At 44.4% G+C, this 23,294-nt stretch overlaps 2 protein-coding genes across 2 annotated transcripts; both read right to left on the bottom strand.

The window, feature by feature from the left end:
• Positions 1-1,029: 1,029 nt before the first annotated feature.
• LOC103373298 (immediate early response gene 2 protein-like) lies at positions 1,030-2,103 on the bottom strand. The gene has a single exon (XM_008303148.1). The coding sequence runs from the start codon at positions 1,984-1,986 to the stop codon at positions 1,453-1,455; it is 534 nt and encodes a 177-aa protein (XP_008301370.1). The 5' UTR covers positions 1,987-2,103; the 3' UTR covers positions 1,030-1,452.
• Positions 2,104-8,223: 6,120 nt separating this feature from the next.
• nacc1a (nucleus accumbens associated 1, BEN and BTB (POZ) domain containing a) lies at positions 8,224-22,438 on the bottom strand. The gene is made up of 8 exons (XM_008303149.1): positions 22,338-22,438; positions 18,481-18,634; positions 17,359-17,622; positions 16,453-17,083; positions 16,158-16,328; positions 14,588-14,693; positions 14,336-14,433; positions 8,224-12,016 (listed from the first exon to the last, which is right to left on the bottom strand). The coding sequence occupies exons 2-8, from the start codon at positions 18,604-18,606 to the stop codon at positions 11,706-11,708; spliced, it is 1,707 nt and encodes a 568-aa protein (XP_008301371.1). The 5' UTR covers positions 18,607-18,634; positions 22,338-22,438; the 3' UTR covers positions 8,224-11,705.
• Between the last annotated feature and the right edge of the window lie 856 nt (positions 22,439-23,294).

Here is a 23,294-nt window from a genome sequence, read left to right on the forward strand (position 1 = left end):
GATTCCTTCACCGTGAGAGAAGAAGAGGTTCCGGGGGGTTGGGAGAGCTGTTTGGACTGGAGTCGGCCGACACACAAGTGTGTGATGTGCATGACGTGTGCATTTTCACAGGCATGTCCAGACGGTTCCGGCCTCCCCCTCCCCTCCTGTGTACACAGACCGGGTGCTCTGGTTTCAGCCGGAAGAATAAGCTGCACAGTCGGAGGCCTCATGGGGGCCGAGGCCGGCGCTTCCACCTCCCCCCCACCCTCTCTGCATTCCTTCTTGGGTTAACCCCCTTCCCCCAACGCAAACACAACCGCTGGTGGATCCCTGTTGTGCTTACTGCTCCTAGAACTTACATGGAGCTCGCCAAACCAAACTTTTGGGACCCCACTTTTAAAATTTACCAGATAAAAGGTAAAGTTTACGTCATTAAGCACAACCCCTGTTATTGTTAAGCTGCACTGAGCCAAAAGCTGAAACCTGCACCCTGCATAGGATATTTTGACAGATAAAAAGGTCAAGTTTACTCCATTAAGCACACACAGTTGTAAACATGGGAAAGCTTAACATTTATCATCACCACCGGTTACCTCATTTTGATGAAATGAGTTTAAATGTGCAGAATGTATGTGTGAGCATTTTACACATGAATGAATGAATGTGGTGGTTTACACCTGACCAGACCACAGCAATATCCTCCTTGAAGAGCAACAGGACCCTGATTGTTCTCTGTGTTTGGCTGGTCAATGGCTTTACGGCCTCCCTCCCCCCCGGCCGCCTCATTCTTTGGACCCCCCATCTCCTGAATTGTCGCTGCTTTTGTTCTGCAAATCAGTGATGGGGGATGTGGAGTCGTGGGGGATGGAGGCAAACTTCTTAACACCCAAAACAGCTTCCTGTCAAACACACCCACACATCACTTTCACACTGATTTTTTCTTTTTCTCTTTCACCTCACATTTTTTTAAGAGTCATCACACATCCAGGCCTTCTAACCTCTGATGAATAACAGTGTATGTGGGAAAAAAAACAACAGCACAGCAGCTCAGATTTAGTACAAAAACATTTAATAAATACTGAGGTAGTTGTAGTCATTGAATGTTTACACCTTTCCCCTCTTCAGTCAGCGTGTCAGACACGAACACGCTCCTATAATGTACATTTGCAGTGTAGAGCAACAACCCAGACTGTGCGTAAATGTTCAAGAAAGGCTCGATCCTTCAGTTCCACCTTTGGCCAGCTTAAGTCATAAATAGGCCAAAAGTCAGCGGGGCTGTTACGCACCAGCCGGCTGCTTCCGTGTACCAAGTCCAGACTTGTTCTCAGTCCTATCTGGGACTTTTGGGACGCTCTTTGCAGGGCGTTCATCCAAAACCCCAGGCCATGGACGAGGCGCGCTGTGGCCGCCGTCAGGCTCCTCCAGGCCGCGTCCAGGGAAAACTTCATCGCCTCCAGTGTGCGCCTGGTTTCAACACGCTGCGATGGCTCTCTGTAGGGGAATGGGGTTTCCGAGTTCATTGCCACACTTCACATAGTCCACCAGAACGGCACTGACCAGGAGCTGCTGAGGGCAGTTCACCTGCTCCAGCTTCGCCTTCTTACACGGCAGAAAGTCCGGCTCGGCGGCCGCTTTGCCCCGCCGCTTCCTGGTGTGCTGCGCCGCCGGGCACCGGTTCTCCTTGTCCGCTGCGCTTTTACGCGTCTCCGTGGAGGAAGCTGCGACTTTCTCCTCTGGTAAAGTCCGGCTGGGAGGAGAAACCTGGAGGTCCTGAGCTCCGAGCGGCTCCGTGGTGACCACCTCCGCCGCAGGTTGTTGTTGGTGTTCACATCCCGGCGCTGCGCTCTCCGCCTGGGCCGCGTGGTAGATGTCCCGGGCGGACTTCATGACCAGGGTGAGCAGGAGGCTCCGGTGCAGGCGCAGACCTCCTCTCTGGGTGCGGGAGCTGTACAGTTTCCCCAAAGCCACGACCATGATCCTCTTGGCCTCGGCGCTGACCTCCATGTCCCGGCTTTGTTTTGAAACCAGTCCAGGACAAACAATCACCGTGTTTTGTTGTTTTGGTTTTTGTTTTTTTTTCGCGGTTCGTTCCGTCTTCTCCCCTCTGACTTCACGCACAGACACAATACCGGCGGAGCGCGCGACGGCTACTTATCACCTCGCTGACGTCACTCGCCCTGCGTCATAGGGCCGGCCCCGCCCACAGGCCTCGCGCTCGCGGCTGCTATTCCAAACAGCCGCGCGACAGCTGCTCGACAACTGCTTCTGCGGACGCGCACCGACGACGCGCAGCTTTTCCACCGAGAATGAAAAAGTCTCATTGAGCCTTGTTAGTGTGATGAGGAACTAGAGAACAAAAACCAGCAAAGACAACATCCTCAAAGTATCTGAACACTTTTTTTTGGGAAGCTGATGAGTTATTTCTTCTAAAAAATGAAGAAAAAAGAAAAGATAATCATGCACAAACAAGAATATCTCCACAGTTTGGAATAAAAGTATCAGATTTAGTTGTTGGATGGACGCTTGCATAGGAAGGATGCACAACAGTCATTTATTATTTATTTATCACGTATTCACCTTTGCCGGATTTTGTCACCTATTTTTAGCTCAAAAGTGTCCTGCATGTAAAATTAACTTCTATAGTTTTACTATATGCACAAAGATTTGGATCATTTCCACACATTGGATTAAGGCTGCGTAGCCATTTGATCCTGACTGTTGGTTTTAATGTCAGATATCTTCATTTATCTTTTGCTTCATGAGGTAAAATCTACATTTTAGCATTTTAAATTCACTTTTGAAACCCCAAGAGAGAATCTGTATATCACTCAAACAATGAAACTGTTTATATGGTGCACAAAAAAAAAAAAAAATCAGACTTATCAGACTCCTGTTTTAAAGGCGGATTTGTTCGGCTGTTGCTTCTGTAACAAAAACGAGTTTTAGTTTTATATTTGCACTTTTACATCCTGAGTAGATGCACATGTCAGGTCTAAATTGTATAACTGCTCATGTGATTGGTTAAAACAACAGAAACCTATTTTGCAGCAGGTTGGTTAAGTATAAATAAGTGTAGCTGCTTATTGGCACTTTGCATTTTTCCCCTTTACTTTAAATTTATTACATCTGTACCTAAATAGTGTCCCACATATTGTCATTTATTCAGCTTCATGAAGTTGCACATTTAATCTCTTTGCTTTAAAGAGGATGTGACTGAATTACATATGGTACTTTTATTAGCTAAAAAAGAAGTTGCAACAAATACACAATCAGCACACACATCCAGGAGAAGAATTCTGGATGAAAACAATCTGGAAAAATACAGTTAAATCTTTGAAACGTTAATTCAATTAAATGTTCTCGGGGGCATCAACACTAGTGTTCAGACTGTTTTTTGCAGGTGATAATTTGCAAAACAGAAAAAAGCTCTGTGTGCTGTTAAAATCAAAGAAAGAACTTTATTTAAAAAGCCATTCTGCTCAGTGTGACAAGGAACGTTCAGGAGGCGAGATGCCTGAATCCAAACGGCGAGACAATTCACAAATGCACAAATTCCAGTTGGAACACAAAGTATTTCTGTATTAGGCAATGCCGGAGCAGATAAAGTCTGATCGGTGAGAGGTTTTTCTGTCTATTTTTAGCCGCTCTCTCACAGGGATGAATGCCATTCCACTCCTCTAGTCATCTGGAACAGTCAAGAAAGACTAGAACAGCCTGTGAGCTCCCCTCCGGTCTCACCCATCCCCCCAGTGAGCTGCTTCCTTTCGCAGGAAAGGAGAGAAAAAAAAAAGAGAGATGGGGGAGGTGGTGAGCAGACAGATGCCCATATTAAGCGCATCCGGCTCTTGTGGCTCATGCAGAGGAAAACCCATGACGTGAGTGGGAGCCCTGGTTTCCTGAAGCCATTTAAAGTAACAGTAGGGAGGATTGCGTCAGGGCTCTGCTACTTCCTCAAGACCATATTTGGGCAAAGGAATCCATTCCCTCAGGTTTTATGATGATCAGAAACTGCACATTACCTCCCACTGCACTGATGCTCACAGCTGCCTACGTTTAATATAACACCAACATGAAACCTGGCAGTTCACTCACTTTAACTGCACGTTGTCTCTGCAGATTTTAACCCTTGAGGCCAAACAGGAAAGGGTTTGGGGGTTTTTGTTTTCCTCCGCCAGGCTGCCCTGTGTTTCCAGAGGAATTTATGGCATGCAGGTGATTGCTTCTTTTGTGACTCCAGTCCAACAAAACATCACAAGTTTGCATCTTTTAAACAAGCTGTAACTGCTGGCAATTAAACCACCCAAGGAAACGAAAAGGACATTTCTTTGCTCACACTTACAAATAATTCATAAGCAGCTGGCCTCTTATTTTTAATTGATCAGCTGCATCCAGCTGTATTTCTGCTCTCATTACGTTTCCTACTCGAAACTCCGCACCGCTTGTGGTTGAGTTTCGAAATCGAAAAAGGGAAGAAATTTGGCTTTTGCTTCACTTTTGAGTTGCGGCACCAAAATATGAGTGCAGTGATAGATTAAAGGGTGTCCTCTGGTGGTTGCTTCATGGAACTGAAGCTCAATAAAAGGTACAGTATGTGCAACTGAAGAGCTCATCTGGCTCACACTCCTCTGCATTAAACATTCTTCTATTAATCCCTTTTACTGGAATAAGCTGAAAATAATCATAAAGCATCTAAATCAAAAACAGAAGAAGAAAATACAGAGTTATGCAAAACAGAAAAAACAATAAAAAGCAAATGTAGAACATAAAAACAATGGATTAGTTTCAAGTTTAAATAAAGCAACGCAAGACTTAAACTCAATGTTAAGAATGAAACAGAGAGAAATTGAACAGCTAAGAACAAGAGCTGGCAAGAAATTAAATTCAAATTTATCAGAAAGCCTCTTGAATAAAACAGATCTTCAAAAGAAGACGCTGATAAGAGAAGCTGGAGTTCGTCTGTAGGTCAGTTCATTTCCCTTCAGTCGCCACTTTGTCTTCTGGACTTGGAGTGATCAGATATTTTATGAATCCACTCTTCATCCAGTATCTCATGTGCATCTTGCATGTCTAATGTGCAGCAGCAGTGCATTGTCCCTCTGTCAGTGGGACCTCATTTGAATCTTGCAGAATCCCCCAGATTGCAAAAACAGTCTGGAAGTGGAGGCACGATGCGTTTATTCACAGAAACCAGAGGAGGTGGGCCACAACTGTGGGTGAGGAGTCAGAAGTTGTGAACTGTATTATAAGTCCCAAATGTGTGCAAAACCCCTCATGGCAGCTCTCTGTGAAATCACAAATGTTCAGCTTTCTAAGTCTTTAGGTTCCACCAGAGGGTGCAGCATGTCTCTGAAGAGCAGACGTCTCCTCATTCGGGGTGGAGTCGATTCAGCGCAGGTGTCCAACTCCACAGAAACGCTGTCTAGACGTTAATCCTTTCACTGCCATGTCTCGTATATCGTCTCTGTCATTTCAATCATCTCACACACACACTTCTGTTAATGCAACAAATCTCTAATTTAATCAGTTTGTAGGATTTTTTTGGGGTCTTGTTTCTTCTCCAGGGAAGTGATTTAGAGACACTGCTGGTCCTCTGAGAAAACAACAACAGCTTTTGTTTGATTGGACTTTTGCAGATTGGAGTTTTGCATTTTTGTTTTTTAAATTCTGTAATGAAGATTGATTTATTCAAATGTTGATTTTCTCTCCAGTGGCAACAGAATGTACGTGGGTGTGTATGTAGGTGTGTGTATGTATAGATATGGGTATGTATGTGTATATTATGTATTTTGTCTGTCACTCACATGAAGTCATATTATTTATCATTTTATCGCTTTCTATAAATGTATATTTTTAATATGTTCGAAATAAAGAATTGAACTGAAGTTGATTTACAAAGCTTGATTTAATGCCGTGAGATCTTTCAGTCGGCCTGATCGTACTCTGGATGCAGGAGTTAACATCCAACCAGAAGTACAAGAGAATAGTGTTTAACTATGTCAGACTTTGTGATTATCTCTAAGCTATAGCACAGATTTATGAAAAGGTTTCACTCCTGTATATTAATGAACGTCTAGGAGCAATGCAATAAACAAACTTTTGAGGGAAGTACTTATTTTTTTTTGTTAAATTGTGAACAGCTGCCTGCTCCTGGGTTGCTCAACCAAACGTAAACCGCATAAACTCAAGCATTCATTATATGTGTGGGGGGTAAAAACAAAACAAAGCTCCTCAGAGCAAAATTGTGAAATAATTACTGCCAGCGACCGTTTTCGAATCACATAATCGACTCAGTGTTTATATAAAATACAGCTTAATGCAGCTAAAGCACATGAAACCAGGCTGGAAAGCTGCTTTCTTGGTGCCTGTGTGGTTCGTTACTGTAACTGTGGATGTTGCGGCTCAGTCTTTGCAGTATTTGCAGGCTTCAGGTAAAAATATTCACGGCTGTGCTGCTGAGAATAATTAAAGCAAGTTATGTCCACTTTTAATCTGAGCTGTTGAGCCAGAAAATCTCAAACTGTTGGCACAGTTGGGCCCTTTTGATTTGCAGCCTGTTGTCTTGATCCTGGTGTAACACTGGGTGGTGCACTAACAACGGAAATCGAAGCGACTGTGCTCCGGGCTGTGGTGTTCCTGTGTTTGCTTTTCAAGCGGAGGTCAAAGGAGGTCACACATGCACAAGAAAAAGGAGACGGTGACAAACGGTTCACATCGTAATTCAAAAGGTTACGGCGCTTCTTTGTGAATTTGTTGATCTGATGCAGCACAGAATGAACCACCGTGATCAAAATGCACCAGAATGTTCTTCTCTTTGCTTCTCAAGAGTAAATTTACACTGATAGTATCTCTAAGTGGTGCCACATTTATTATGTTAATCACTTATTTAGAAACGGTGAAAGCACAGTGACAGTAATAATCATGTTTAACTTCATATTTCTGCCATATTTTACTGTTTTTTACTGAGTGCTTTGCTGTTGAAGAGCCTGCCAGCGATCTGTAGCCACATGAGGCAGCTTTTCTTTTTCAAGCATGTAAAGTTCTGTATGTCAAGTGTGAAAGCAAAACTACAACCAAATGAAGGCAAATGTGGGGGATAAAGCATGAAAACATGTCATACATGGTGGCTTCCAGGTGTGAGCAGTGATGTGAAAGATTCACAGAATGAGCATTTTATTTTTTCTTCCTGTAGGTTTATGAAAACTGCTCACGACAGTCATTAACATTAAACTATTAAAACATCTCTATACAGTGGTTTGTGTAAAACACACACACACACACATATATGGCTGAAAACTGATCTAACAAAAAAAAAGCAATGCTCCATTTTCTATCAGTTTTTTGGTTTTGATATTTACTTTTTTTTAATATATATATAAGCAGAAAGTCAGTTTTGACCTTCTGGTTTCAGTAATTTAATTCTACATGAGTGTTCAACACAGTATGTAGAACCAAATACAGGATTTAGAATAATTCACAGCATTAGTCATAAAAAGTAGAAGATAAAATGTAAAGATTTCAGATCCGACTGTGACTAAAGGTACAGGATGCACACTGATAGTCAGACTTTTTTTTTCTTTTTGTGTTGTAATGAAGAACAATCAGCTACATGCAGAGTTTATATCACTTTACTGAACTTTATTTACACTTAGTTCCCAGTTTTTCTGTTTATCTCAAACTCAGCAGTCTTATATCTGCAATACATTGATTTAAAAAGAATGTATTTTTTAATTTTTTTAATTTTAGAAAGTCCACTTATTTAAATCAATTTATTTATAGTATAAAGTGCCAATTTACAACATGATTCATCTCAGGACGACCACACAATGTTGTATTATAACAGCAGAATGTATATTTATTTTATTTTCATATTAATACTTAATATTTTATTGTATATTTTCACTTTTCTACTTCTTTTGAGACTTTTGATTGGGAGCATCTGTAACTGAAAGCAGTTTCCCCTCGGGGATCAGCAAAGTATTTCTGATTCAGATTCTATAATGGGAAACCCAATAAATCAGAGGGAATGGTCAGATTTATTACCAGGAAGAAGGGTGGCTATCTGCCTCCACCAGCTAGGGTGAGGTGAACAGGAAACACTTTTAAAATTACTTATCATTTGAAATACCGTAAGATGAAATAAGTAGTGAGCAAGAAGGAGCAGTTTTATAAAAAGTTTGTTTCTAATGACCACAAAACAAACAAAAAGTTGTTCCAAAAAAAAAAAAAAAAAGGAGTCAGAGAGAAATTGTTACAAATCTTTTTATTAAGATATTCATTATTTAATCCATTTTTGACATTTTTCTCTATGATTTGTATTTATTTATTTTACAGTCGTTAATGTGCAATTACCTTTGATAATGTCGGGTCACAGTTACAGGGCTTTTCACGAAGAAGTTATTGGCACTTGGAACACAGAAAGAAGAGGATGAGCGGTACAGGAGGTCCACTGGTGCTACAGGGTTACAGAGGGCAAGGAGCAGGGGCAAAGACATGGGCCGACCACTTACTGCACAGGCTGTGAAGAAGCACTGTTTCTGGGTAAATATATACCTCATGCTGCGAGTGCACCACAAACAATCTATGTGTGCGTCTATATATAATATACAGTATTTATCTATACATGTATATAATCATATTTATATATGTACTGTTTAGTGACAAAAGGTTCCCCATGCCGTGCCACACCTTATCCATTCAAGTGTGTAGGTCTACATGTTGTGTGAAGTGTAAACAAGCTACAGAAGTTACAGTTTGCTTTTCAATGTGCTGAAAAAAAACAAAACCCAAAACGCTTTCTGTTCTCAAAGTAAAACGGACTCGCGCACCCATTGAAGATGAAGCACTGTGCAAGAAGGCCGCGAGCGAGGGACTTTTTGGACGTCGGCGAGGTTTACTGGATTGGCCCTGAAAGCTAACTAAAAATCCTGTCGTGTACCGTAACTACGCTTATTTCCAGCTGAAGTCCACGCTGTTGCCCTGAACCAGTGTTTAGAAGTAGTCTGAGCTGGTGAGGCGAGTCGTCCTCACCGGGTCGCTTCTGGTTTTGGTTGAGTCGATTCAGTGGTGATAATTTAGCGCTCGACTCAGAAGCTGCTCAGCCGGTCGCTTTGCAGCACTGCAAGAAATTCATTCATTGCTTCGTTCTTTTCTTTTTCGCAGGGGACTCGCTGTCTTTTCACTTCAAAACACTTGGCAGAGACTGACTTTGGTGTCGTCGCGCTCAAAAAATGCGACACGCTCTCCTACAGATGCGTATCGTGATTCAGACGGAACCACCTAAAACCGCCTCCCTCCGAAACACATGAATAAACTTGTGGAAGTGAAACACGACACCAGCTGCACGGAGGACAGAAAGCACAACAGTCTTCAGAGATACTGTAGAGGTATGTGGGGGAGGTGGTGCTCGTGTGGCATCTACAGTCGAATGCTAAACTGAGGTTTTTCTGTTATTACTGAATACTCACAAGGTACTGCATTTTATTCTATTTCATTTTTTTTTGTTCTGTCCATAAACTCTCCCAGTTAAACCACCCAAAGTCAAGTCATCCTGTAATGTTAGACACTAACAAAAATAGTCATAATGCATCCATCATGCTTGGAGTTATTGTTTTTCTGTAAGACTGAGAGCAGTTTCTAACTCCGCTGCCTCGGATAGGAAGCATTTACTCCTCGCTAGCTTTTACTCTGTACCCGTCTTCAGAAAAATAGAACCTTTTTAAGAATTGCCTTTCCGGAAGGAGAAAGAAATCAGTCGTTTCAGTTAAAGAACACATTCCAAGTCAAAACCCTGACGACTTCCATTTTTATCCACCTGAAACGGGAACACTGAATCCCCTGAACTGACTCGGCACGTGCATTAAAAAGGGTTCTAGCAAACACCAACTTTCACATAAAAAAAACAAAACAAAGGTCAGTTAATCATCCAGCAACAGAAAGAAGGAAGAACACTTGGGATTTAACTCAACAGTCTTCTTGATTATTTACAGTTGCAGTTTGTGCCACGTCTAAACAAGAAACACAAGCAGGCATGGAAATAAAAAAAAAAGAAAAAAAAAAAGACAAATTCCACCTTAAGGGGTTTGATTGCTACACAACATTTCTCAAGAAGGTGCTCGAACCACTGGTTCTTCTCTTTAAGGTGCAGAAACCACTTCTCTACTGCTCATGGAAGGTGCAAAATCGTTTCAAACTCCACTTTTGAATTTCCAGATTACAAGAGGTGGTGCGTCGGATACATGAACAAACGTAGGTTTGGAGAGACGCGTCTGCACAGCGCAGACCCGCCTCGTCGTGAAGCCTGTTTGCTTTTATTGCCTCCTTGTGACATCACTGTACCCACCAGCTTCTGCTTATTGATTTCAATTAAAAAGGCACGTTCCAATATCCCGTAAGTATTCCTCGTGACATCTGCGTTGGTGCAAAATGTCACTTTTTTTTTTTTTTTCCCCTCTTTTCAATAATTTTAGCACAAAGACAAAACTAGCTAAGTTGTCAGATCAGTATAACCTTTAAATTTCTACAAGCAATCTTCAAAATTATGGGCCAATGTCTTTATCAAAGGAGACAAATGTTGCAGGTTGACAATCTAAGGAGACACGGACATCACAGACACAGTCAAGCCAGCCGAAGCAGTCTTATTAATCCTTTTAAGCGAGTGAACAGAAGATGAAATGTGTCAAATTTAGCAGTTCAACTGCTCATTCCATCACTTTCACTGTAAGATAAAGATAAAAATAAATGACAGAGGTTCCTATGATAAGACTGCTTTATTATACTCCTGCAAAAATAGCACTTTAACCCTATTCGACGGTACCTCTTTCAATAAAAGCTGAATATCGAGATTTTAAAACAATCCCTCTCGCTCTCTTCGCTCACACCGCTCTAGGCATGGGCACTTGTATAAATATAGTTTGTCTTCTAAAAATATGACCATCTTTGATTACCTGTTGCCCTTCGATTTACTTTACAATCATCTTAGTAAAAAGCCGTCTCCCCCGCCTCTCTGGATCACTTTGTTATTTGTTTTTCAGTTCGTAGACAGAGAACAACATGCTAAAAATTTAGAAAACAGAGAAAGATGAGATATATTTCTATAAGACACCGCACAGTGAAACACTCAAGTGAGATTCTCTGGTCTCGAGGAAGGTGAGGTGGGTTGAAGGATACTTGCAGGGTGATGAGTGGAGGATGCAAGGGGAGGAAGAACAGGTAGTGTTAATTTGTTTTAATAATGGATCTACTTTAAATTTAGTTCCTTTTCCCGAGGCTGGAGCACAAGTTGTCAGGCTTGCATAGAGAGAAATGCCACCGACGCTTACATTCAACACACTGGTCAGCTTTACTCCCGTCCCTCCTTCCTCCTCAGGCTGCCCCGGTAACTCCCCCCCACCACCCGCACCTCAGGGAATGTATTTAATTTGCAACAGTGGATGCGCTTACACACCTTAAAAAGACAAGGGGAGGCAGAGGGCAGTCAGGAGCGAACTAAAAGACTCCCCTACGCTCTCCCTTTTTCTCCACTAACTCCGTTATACAGTCATAAAGCAACAAAATGTTCACGTCCTGGTTACATCAGGGCGACGACCCCTAGCAGTGTAGTATAGACAGTCAAGATGTGAGAGATCAGCCAAAGAGTGAGGAGGCAAAGCACAACTGGGGAATACTGGTATGTGCGTCATCAAAACTCAACCTTCCCCTCCCCCCGCCCCGACTGGACACAGTGTTCAAAATAACGGTCCTCCGTCCCCGCCCACGCCGGTTAGCGATTCACCTGAGGAGCCGCCCGACTCCATGCCCGCGCCGCCGGTGGCCTCCAGCGAGGCCGGGTCGAAGGCGGGGTCCGCTCCCAGCGCGTCGTCTTCCGTCTTGACGCCGTCGGGGAGGAAAGCGGTGTAGGCGTCGCTCTCGGCCATCAGCAGCTTCAGCTTGGGTATCCAGCTCTTGCGGACCACGCGGCGGGCGTTGGTGCACATGTCGGCGGCGATGGCGTTCATCTCGCTCTCTTTGAAGCTGGTGGCGAAGTTCTGGCAATAAACTGGCAGGAGGAAGAAACAAAAAACACGATTAGACGGACGCTAAAACACTTTACTAATCTGTAAGGAGAAGTTTGGTTTAAAGAGTAAAGTTAGCACCACTGTACATACTGATAAATAAAAATATCCATCCATCATCTATACACCGCTTAATCCTCATTAGGGTGGTGGGAGTCTATCCCAGCTGACTCAGGGTGAAGGCAGGAGACACCCTGGACAGGTCACCAGTCTATCACAGGGCCACACTTAGAGACAGACAACCAAGCACACTCACATTCACACCTACGGACAATTTAGAATCACCAATTAACCTCAGCCTGTTTCTGGACTGTGGGAGGAAGCTGGAGAACCTGGAGAGAACCCACGCTGGAGAACATGGAGAGCACGCAGAAAGATCCTGGGTGTCCTCACCGGGATACAAACCGGCGACCTTCCAGCTGCGAGGCAACGGTGCTAACCACCGAGCCACCTTACAGCCCAAGTAAAAATAAACAATAAAAAAATATAAAATGCACAGTAACAACCCAACAAACTCACCTTCTACTACTCATGTTTTTCTAATCTATCGTCCTCTCTTATTCTCGTATCTTTATATCAACCATCATGAGGCAGAAGCTTCACAAAATGTGGATTTAAGGTAAATTCTATGAGTATGAAATCACTACGGCTCTAAATGCTGCATGCATGTGTGTACAAAGAAGGGTTTGACTTCCCCTCATGTTTAAATCAGCACCTCACGCCTTTACTTCTTTAAATTCTGCCGTTATATTCCACCAGTTTCAGATAATCGTCGGTTCCTGCTCTGCAGACGGGGTCATAATCTCCCACGAAACAGCTGCCAAATCAATTATTAAGCTCTTCTGTCCGTTTTCGACGCTTATTATCTTAAACCTTATTATCATTCTGCGGCACGGAGTACAATTTACGACCCCGGCTTGTGAGCCGTGACCCCCGACAAAGCAGCGATTGTTTTGTAGATTGATTTCTGATGAAAAGTCGACTCAAGAGAAACAAACTTCATCCACTGAGGTTCTGGTATCATGTAAAGCGCAGAGAGGATTTCCACAGGCAAGTTCAAAGATATTCAAAATACTCTGATTTGAAAGGTAATTTGTGTCTCATGTGTATTTTTATACAAATGAGAAGTTCAACTGCGCGGTTCTTGAAATTTCATTTTTGCCAACTTCCTCATTGAAAATCTAAATCATGTCTATTCTCAAAACAAACTTCACTGAATCACACTTTACTTACATTTACAGCAGAAGAATTTTTTTACATGTCAACATATATCTGTGCAGGAAAAGAGAAATATCTAAAAAAAAATAACATGAATAGTGCCAAGAGAAAAGGGGTAGTTCAACATTTTGGGAAATAAACGTCTTGTGGTTGATTTATAAGAGAAGATTGACATTTTTACTCACTGCGGTCTGGTTTTTTTTTTTTTTTTTGCTGTAATATAAAGTCCTGCACAATCCAAAAAAAAAAAAAAGCAAAAGTCAAGCTTCTTTGACTACTCATGTCACAAAAATGTAAATAACGTTGAATGAATACGAACAGTTTGTTTCCATATTTGTCTCCTCTCTGTGAATTTTTGTCTCATGACTGCTGGTTGCAGCTCAGTCTGTCATAGCTTCCTGGCTGCATCAAGGACAGCAGAATTTTTTGTTTTTTACAGAATTAGGTTAGACCAAACTGGGTTTTTTTGCGCAATTTTTTCACTCTGATACCTGCTGTAATTTTAAAAGACGTCGTATTTTTCAAACCTGCAGGTGGATTTTGGGGTTCAGAGGGTTAAACGCAAAAGTCACGTTTGTTTATCGTGGAGCGAAGACTGGGACAGGGAGAAGCTAAATGGCAATTAAAGGACAAACAGGAGAGACAGATCTCTGAACAGATGCTCATTTTACTAATGAGTCGTAAGGAAATTAATCTTGGCAAAGCCGTCACAAGAGTTCTCGGGATTTCTGTGCAAAGCAGGACGCTGTATACATCCAGATAACATGGAGGCTGTCTGCAGGCAGCGTCTCGTCTGAGGGTGAATGTTGCTATCTAGTGGTCACTGTGAGTTATTGTCTAATGCTAATCATGAGGCTGCAAATTATCAAAAACACCACAAAGCGACACTTCTTTTTAGGAAAGAAGTGAAGCACGAAGCAGCACAAAAAGCAGCAGCGGCGGCGGCGGCGTCCTTTGGAGTGATGCTGTGTTCACGTACAGCACGAATGCATGTACATTCCACTCTCTCTCTCTCTGACCAAATGCACAAATTGTCTGCGTGCCTGTGGGCAAACACCCTCAGACTGACAAATATGCACACTCACATTTGACTGCATGGAGCACTCTGTTGTCCAGGGGTTTGCGGCTCGGGTCGTTGGTGGACGAGCGGATGCCGGTTCCGCAGCTGTTGGCCAGAGTATTCCTGGTACAGAGGGAAACAAAAATAGTTGCTTTATCCCTCTTATGTCAGCAGATAACTTTAATTTCTATAATAAAACTAAGCTTTTTTATGTCCTCATCCTAACTTTACATGAAACACTTGCATAAATAGACACACACAGAGGGAAGGAACAAACCTGTCAAAGAAGGCGGCCAGCAGCCTCCTCAGCAGCACCTTGTGTCTGGTCCCCGCGCTCACGTGACAGTTCATGAGTTGGGCTCGCGATATATACACAGAAGTACCTGCAAAGAAGACGCGTGCAGAGCATTAGCGATCCGCAGCGCACTCAGCTCTTTATTTTACAGTTTTTAATCACCTCTTAGGACGTATTTACAGTCTCACTTTGCTCTGGTTTTATACAGCAACGATAAAGCCACAATCTTTGCTTTCCTTTACTGGAATATGTTTATCTAGCGCCGGCTCTGATTCATATCACATTGCAGCTGTAGGTGGGGACAGACGAGGCCCTGCTCTACCTACATGTCACAGCGTTGAGCTTTGACGTCGCCTCTTTCTTTTTTCTGTTTGATTTTTTTCGCCTGATTTGTGCTTTCGATTGTTCCATCTTCAGATCAATACCAGCTACAGTTTATTCCCTTTCATACTCTGAGTACATTTCTTGGATATTTATAATTCACTATTGCCGATACTTGCGCTGCATATTTCATCTTTTTTCTCTCTATATTTCTCTCCTCTGCTCTGTCGCACACAGGCAGGAATGTAAAGTGAAAGGTGTAATCCAGCCCGTAAGGTAACACAGATATTGTCACAGGATGTCCTTGACATAAACACACCGAGTCACATGTGCAATACGGCCCTGCATGCCGATGCCAAGCCCCAACAGTCATCTGAGGACAGCGTCCTCTCAGTGTGTGTATACATATCAGCGCCCTTTGCCTCGTCTGTATAGATCCCCTGAATGAAGCCAGCTTGGTATATTGCAGCACGATTGTTTTATTGTCCAGCTGTACCTTCAATGATAACAATAAAAACGCACCTCATACGGCACAACAACGCTATAAAATGCTTTACTTGAGCTGAGCGAGGATTAAAGCAAAACTGATGAAGCAGATTAAATCATTCGCTAAAATAGTCCAACAATAGCATCAAACAGTGAGACAAATAGGATATAAACAAGGAAAAGGACAATAATGAAACAAAAAAAGACACACTGGTAATATGTCTGTGTGCTCGCAATAATAATCTGTTTTGAGAAGTGCTGAAGACGAGGTTACTAAAGAACTAAAGCAGTAAAGCTGCCACATAAATGAAGACGAGCTTTAAAGGTAAAATACTCAAGTTAGATCTTGTCCTCAAATATTTGTTTAAACTGAGAAGCTGCTTCTTATAATAGCTGAAGACGAGATAGTTTATTGAACCTGAATTCAATCAGTTGCAATAATTTGACAATAATCTGATATGAAAGTCTGTGAATTGTCTGAAGTGGGTCAAGAGGAAATAAATGATTTGTGAGATGCTCCTCAGCTGAATAAAAACAAACTATTTTTTCGTGCTGATTTCAAGCAAAAGTCACCATCAAACATTACATCAAGATCTCTGATTAAACTACGACAAAGGAGCTAAAATAATTTTGTAAAATTTGGACAGACTTGGGGAGGACCAAAAGGAATGATTTTAAATTCATTTTATTTAGTTGTAAAAGGTTCAGGATATCCAGAACTGTTTTCCTGTTGAAGCACACGTACCTGAGACTAACTCCAGTTTCTCAGCAGGGTCTCCTTCCTCGTACAGTTTGGGATGACAGCGGTTTCCTATCTGAGCGATGAGTTCTGCGGGAAGACACGTGAGATCTCGGCCTCGCATCCGACCCCGCGTCTCTGTGTGGTCTGGCAGCGCCTCCACACGCTCGCCAGCTGCTGTGGAAAACCGTGTGGCAAGCTTTAGAGCACTTCACGCTTAAACCCACAAAACACTTTGTGCAAACCAGGAATACAAACAGAGATCTTATTTATGTGGATCGTTTGGTGTGAAGTCCGTTACCTGCAGCTCCCATGTTGAGCATGCTGTACATGGTGTACATGTTGCAGATTTGCCTATACTGCTCTTCAGCACATTCATCTGTCCCCTCCTCTTCTTCCTCGTCATCGTGGTAGCTGATGGGTGAGTCACTAGCGTAGGTGCTCAGGGTGCCGGGACTGGCGCCCTCCGACATGCCCAGCACCGTTGCGGAGCTGCCGTTGGTGCCTGCGCTGCCGCTGACCCCGCCGCTGGCCACCATCCCCGCCAGGCTGGTGGTGGTGGCGCCCATGCCCATGGCCAGTCCAAGGGCTCCGGGGCTCTGGATGGCGCTGCCCCGCACCACCTCCTGGGAATACCGGGCCGCCTTCCTGGCCCCTCCTCCGCCTCCCGAGCCGACCCCACCCGTGTCCCGGCTGCTGCCACCCTCCCACAGCCGCTTGGCCACGGGAGTGCAGACCACAGAGTACGGAGTGGCTGCTTCCGGCTGGCTGGCCGGCTGCTCCGTCTTCACTCGGGACACCAGAGGCAGCGGCGTCAGGCAGGAGGCGGGCCGGGCGGCGCTGTTGCTGGTCTGCGTCACTGGGCTCTGGGGCTCCGAGGTTGGGGCCTCCTCTGCATGGAGGCCCTGGGAGTCGCAGCTGGGAGAGGATACCTGGAAATGACATCAGTAGACATGAGCACTTAGATGAACCAGCAGAAACTCGGCGGCTCCTGAGGTCAGCCTGACTGTCAAACAGCCCGCCACAAAACACAAACCTCGAAAAAACCCTTCCTGCTTATTTTGGTAAAAGTGTTTGGTTTGTGCTTCTATACAGTTGATGTCAGTGCAATTAGGTTTGTGTGTTTAAATCTTCTCTTCTTTTTTTCCCCCAACATGTCCCAGCTTTTCTGCTACTTTACTGGTTTGACTACTCAAAAACACTTTACCTTAAGGAAGAATTCGGTGCCTTTTTCCATGATCTGTTGGATCTGCAGGAAGCCGGCGGTATACATGAGGAGGAACTGGTCCCCCACCGTCATGCTGAGACGGCCCGTGTAGCAGAAAGCCAAAATCTGCTGGAAGCTCTGGGGCTGCACGGCCGGCGGGAGCTCCACGACGGTCGGGCTCGACTCGATGCCGCCGCCGTCGCCGTTGCTGCTGAAAAGGTCCCGGAAATAAGAACTGCTGGCAGCCAGGACAGCTCGATGAGCCTGAGACAAAAGGTAAAAACAGGGATACAGCCAGTTAGACGTATTAAATGTACGATTTGGGGTATTTATTGATAAACAAACAGCCTGATTTATTTAGGGCTAGATATAATTAAAATTTGCGAGTTTTGGTACAAACATTTTTTGGGAGCTTGTTTTGCTGTATGTATGCACTTTTCTTCCAAAACAAAAAATATTTAAAAGAATAAAAAATACTTTTCGAATTGATTTAATTTGTGTAAAACAGCTGCAAGAAATATATAGTCTTAACTTGACAGAAACATCAATCAGACTAAGTAAAGAAGACAAAGACGTTGTGCCAGTTTTTGCTGAGTTAATTCCAGTCAGCATTTAACTGTTGTTCTCTGCTCAGCCAATCATTTGATTTATATATTAATTTAGCATGTCCTCAGAAAGGCTTCAACGAATTCTCTCAGTGTTCTTGAAAAGAAAGCCATATTTTAAAACCATCAGTCTTGTGGTTATTGAAATTTAGAGGCTATAAATTTAAACAAATGAACTAATGACATTATTCATTGTTGTCCACCAGAGTGACAAACTAGAAAAGTAGTGAAGGAACGGAAATGTTTTCTTTTGCGTATGATTTAGGCATTTTGGTGTTTGTTTACAACAGACTTACAATGAAGCATTGTCAGCCACAGTTACACAAAGAAAATCATAAAAAGTTACCCAACTTCCCCACAACTGTCCAAACAGGACTTCTTCTAAAGAATAACGGCCTTCAATGCAACACGACCGCCACAGGCCTGTTTACACTCGTGTCTTGACTTCTCCAATTTTAACCTTCAGTCAGTGGAGTGCAGCTGCCCCTGTGGGAGCGACTTTACGGTTCTTCTGTACCTTGAAGGTGTGGCCTTTGACCACCACGGAGACATCGCAGTAGAGGCCCTGCAGCCGCTGCTCGTTCAGACACTCTAAAACGTTGTTGCCAAAGTTTGGGATCGCCATCTGGAGGGTCTGGGCCATGGTGCGCCTACGCACACCACCAAAGGGTCTTGTCGGGGGAAGAAAGAGAAAAACAAAGAGAACAGAAGAAAAGAGAGTGAATAAGTTATAACCTGTCTGCACATGTAGATCCACACACCGGTTGTTAGAAGTCACACTGTGTATACCGCGGCTCAGCAAATGCATCGTCGCTCCTAAACAGGCTGGTATTGGTTTAACGCTGGATATTTGTTTAACTTGGGCAGCTCTATTTTACATAGCTTCATTGCAGAGCCAGATTTCCATCCTGTAAGTTTCCATGAGATGGATTTCGTTTGTGCCACAACAAAGCATAACGTAAGCAACTTAAAGTGTTTCTGATTCTGACAGTTTCTCCCCTTTAAGATCATTAACTGCAGCTCACAGAGTAACACTTCGGCACACTGGTTACGCTGCTTTATGCAGGATCGTGGGCCCAGCTGGCACAACGTGGATAGAGCCATTCACAACAATGACAAAAACTGTTTTATCTTGTGCTGCATCTTTGGTGCGAGGAGCGTTTCAGTAGCCAATGTGAGGAGGAGGTGCGATCTAACGGGGCCGTGTTACAAGACAGAAAGCTCAAAGAGAAACAGACCTAAAGCAAACCAGGTGAGGAATGTCAGACTCCTGCATTAATAGGCACAATAAAATGGCTGACAGTCTTTCATTAGTGCCAACTGCTTCCAAACATACACTAAACCCTATTTTTATTACGCATATGGCAAATTATTTACAATCAAATGCCTCTATTGTGGAGAAAAGTAGCCCCGAATAAGAATTATATCCCCTGGCATATCGACACGCGCCACAAATATTTCTCCACATAGTCTTACTGAGGGCTTTTGGCAGGCTGATATTTAAGTTTTGTGAAAACTTCCACGGATAATCTACGTTGCATTAATCCTATACGTCACTTCAGCCTTGCAGTGGTTGTTATTGCCAGGGGCAGGCTCAGTAAAAGCCTTTTTATTTTCTGTCTTCTGTGAGCTATAAAATCCTGTGTCCTTAGATAACTGGGTCACGTTCTGTTATTCTATGTGCAATAGTGTGTGTGTGTGATTGTGTGTGTGTGGTTTTGTGTGTGTGTGTGTGTGTGTGTGTGTGTGTGTGTGTGGCCTAAACAAAAACCACATAGCATGTTTCCATTCACTTCAGTCAACAGTCAAAGCAAACATACCCCCTTGCCCTGTACCTTCTCTAAGACTGCAGCATTATGCCTGTCAATATTAAATTAAAGCCAACCAATGTTCCCTCTGCTGTGTACTTGCAGGTTTATAGTACAGCACTGCGAGATGCTGTGAGGATATGCAAACAAACTGAGAAAATATTGGATTTTTAGCATTTGTATGCATGCATTGCCTCACTCTGCCGGGATCCACATGATCGCATATGCCCTCTGTACCCTCAACCACTATATTACCCCCTACAATAAGAGCCCAGAACACAGCGGATCCATTGTTCAGCCCACATGGCATCTCATTGCCCACAAACCTTGACTTAAAGCAGAAGACATGGGATTTCCATAGATGCACAGAACAGTTTACAGCATGCACAGCTTTGGGTGACTTTTGTCACAGAAGTGTTTTACCACTTAAAAGTGTTGCACAAATGCACGCTGCACATGATGCACGCCCAGAGACGGCATTGCTATGACAGCAAAGTGAACGAAGGCCACCCTGTCGGAGGCAACACGACCAACTTTGGTGCGACCGACCGACGAGGGCCGGAGCGAGCCACCCCATCATATCCAAAGCCTTCCATTTGGGACCTCGCCAAGCTCCAGGGTAAAGAGAAATGCTCTCTTTGTCTCCGTCTCACTCAAGCTCCCTCTCCCTCATACTAAAACACAGATGCGCACACACACACACAAACTCAAACAAACCCACAAAAGGCACACTGAGTCACACACAGACATTAGACAATACTGCTTGTTTACAGTTTGGCGAGCCGCAGTAAGCACACATGCGTGCACATAAAGACACACAAGCAGCCGGGGGTTGAGAGCAGGGTGTGTTTGCACAGTTTGCCCTGACAGTGAGAGAGAATGTGGCTGTGTGTGTGTGTGTGTGTGTGAGTGTGTGTGTGTGCGCCTGTACATGTGTGCGCTAAGGAGGGGCGAGTGGGGCCTGCAGAGATGAGAGGGATCATCTCAGGTCCTTATTCCATTAAAATATATAGAGTGCAGCAATGCGAGCTAAATGAAATTCACCCCAACTCACCCCTGTGGCTTAAGATCTCCAACCAACCAGTCAGCCTGGGGAGGAAAAGTAGGTCAAACATGCTCACAACATGCGGAAGTTTTAGGAATATTTTGCCTGCATTCACATTTCTTCTGATATGTTATGATGGGACAAGCTTTCACACATATCCCACGCTGCCTGCCCGCTTTCCAGTTAATCCAGTTCTGCCACTGGCACACAGCATGGGCTTTTAGATCTGCTATGTGAATGATTACTGTGGAGTCATTGGTGCAGCTGGCACACAATGCATTCCCTCTATAGGCATTTCCTGGTTCTCATGTGCCCATGCATGCATAGCGCAAGTCAAGACATACACACAGGCCCTTATTCTTACACAGCAACAACAAAAGGAGAAATCTGAATATCAAAAGCACATGCAAAGTAGTCTCCATATGTGCAGAAATGTTGGAAAAGGATGTGGAGCTCTTTAACGCACTGGGATGACCGCTCCAGAGGAGGAGGAGGAGGAGGAGGAGGTTGGGAAGTGGAGGGGAGGAGGAGGGGGGGACGCACGGGATGGCAGCGAGCCCCGGTGATACCCGGCTGAAGGCGACGGTGTGTTGCTGTTTACAAACGCCAGTCAGGTAAATTAGTTTAAAGCGCACACCGGACTGGAAGCCCGGTGTCCCCGTTCCTCGTGGTTCGCCGTGCGCTCCGGTGCCTCCGCAGCCGGGCCTATAGGAGGCGGCTAACTGCTAAGCTAACAGCGGTGTTAAATATTTTTTTGGGTTTCGCCCCGGCGGCCGCACCATCCACCTCAGCCCGGCTGCACAATGTCAAGCATTTCCGCGACGGAAGAAGAAAAAAAAAACAAAAAACAAAACAACAACAACAACAGACAAACAAGACACTTACTGGCTGAGCGGATGAGGTAGCCGCGCTGCGACGCCGGGTTATTTAGTGAAAGCAGCCCCCTTAAAAAAAAAAAAATGTTGCTTATTTAAATATTTTGGTGATGGGGGAAATCGCTCCCCCTGCCATTCTCCGTTCTACCGACATCAACAGGTCATCCCAGGACACGCAGCAGCTGAGGGCGAGCCAGACGGAACCAGTGCGGCACGGAGCGCAGGGGGGGCGGGAGCACAACAAGGCACAGTTCTTTGCAACCGGCGCTCGCAAAAAAAATGGGCCAAAATCACACCGAAAGCATACAAAAATCCCTCCTCGCCGCTGTATTTTTTGCACATTTTCGTGAAGCCGATCGCGTAAAAGCGCCACACGCGCCGATCCGCTGTTTTGATTAACCTGGAAAGAGAAAAAGTTTGGATCGTGCCAAAGCCCACACCGACCCGTCCCCTCCAAGTTATCCCAAACTTTAATTGTCCCGTATCTGCTGGACCGTTCATCATTCCGCGGTGCTAAATAATCCAACCCTCCCTCCCCCTCCCCACCTCCTCCTCCTCCGCTGCTCCTCCGCTGCCGGTGGAAACTCAGACGACCCCGGTCAGGACGCGGCACACGGCGGCCAACACGCACAAAAGAGACACTCACCGCCGTCTGTCGCTGCGGGAAGCTGATGCTTAGAGCCGTCGGTTCACAGGAGGAGACGCGGCGCTCTCTCTCCCCGTTTGCTCCCCTCGCTCCGGGCAGCCATTCAGTGCGAGCCGAGCGGCGATAGCAGAGCCATCGAGGGCGGTACAGTATCCCAGGGGATTGCGGAACGCAGAGCCACTGATCGCACGGAGCAGGAGAGGAGGAAGACGAGCATGACGCGCTCGTCGTTCAATCGCATGATCGTTCCGAGCGCAGCCTCGATTTGGGGGGGAGACCTATCCCGACGGCGGAGACTGTTTGCGCATTGGCACAGCAGCAGCAGCAGCAGCCTGCAAGGAGAAGCAGCCTTCCTCTCTCTCTCTCTCCCTCCCTCTCTCTCTCTGCATCTGAGCGATAGATTTGGGAAAAGTAGGCCGCGCATGGACTTATTTAACTTGAGTGAACTCGCATATAAAGTAGGAATAAAGCCGCGCCCTTGCTGGCAGTAAACAAGTGACACTCTATGTGCAGAATGCTGCTCACACCTACACATTTGCTCAAGTTTACGCATTATTTATGGCACCTTATAGAACATGTTAAGGCCTAATCCAGCCCTCTGCTTTATCACCAGCATAGCATTCCAGTCATTGTGGTATTTTTTTCTTCTTTCCACCCTCATGTGAATATGGAGGCACAGCACATGTCCATACATATTTCATGTGCCAGCAGAAACATGGAAATTTCATCTCTGGAGTTATGAATAAATGCCATCAAAAAACAAAAAACAAAAAAAAAAAGCAATTCTTGGCATGGCAGCAATAAGAATTGGGCATGATACAACATCATGAAATAGGAACTTCCTTGGAATGTGAGGAAGCAGCAGGACAGTTATTGGTTATGTTACAGCATGGAACATATAGAAAAATACAATTGCATCTGATTTTTTAAATTAATTTATCAGTCTACATGGAGTCT

This window comes from Stegastes partitus, unplaced genomic scaffold (assembly GCF_000690725.1).
Source record: "Stegastes partitus isolate 25-593 unplaced genomic scaffold, Stegastes_partitus-1.0.2 Scaffold1946, whole genome shotgun sequence".
NCBI lineage: Eukaryota > Metazoa > Chordata > Actinopteri > Pomacentridae > Stegastes > Stegastes partitus.

Bases quoted from the DNA above. Each gene is read 5' to 3' on its own strand.
- LOC103373298 (XM_008303148.1), bottom strand. From the start codon at position 1,986: ATGGAGGTCAGCGCCGAGGCCAAGAGGATCATGGTCGTGGCTTTGGGG.
- nacc1a (XM_008303149.1), bottom strand. From the start codon at position 18,606: ATGGCCCAGACCCTCCAGATGGCGATCCCAAACTTTGGCAACAACGTT. The intron at 17,623-18,480 runs GTACAGAAGAAC...CTTTTGTCTCAG, and splicing joins TCAAAGGCCACACCTTCAAG to GCTCATCGAGCTGTCCTGGC. The intron at 14,694-16,157 runs GTACGTGTGCTT...TCTTCTTTGCAG, and splicing joins GAAACTGGAGTTAGTCTCAG to GTACTTCTGTGTATATATCG.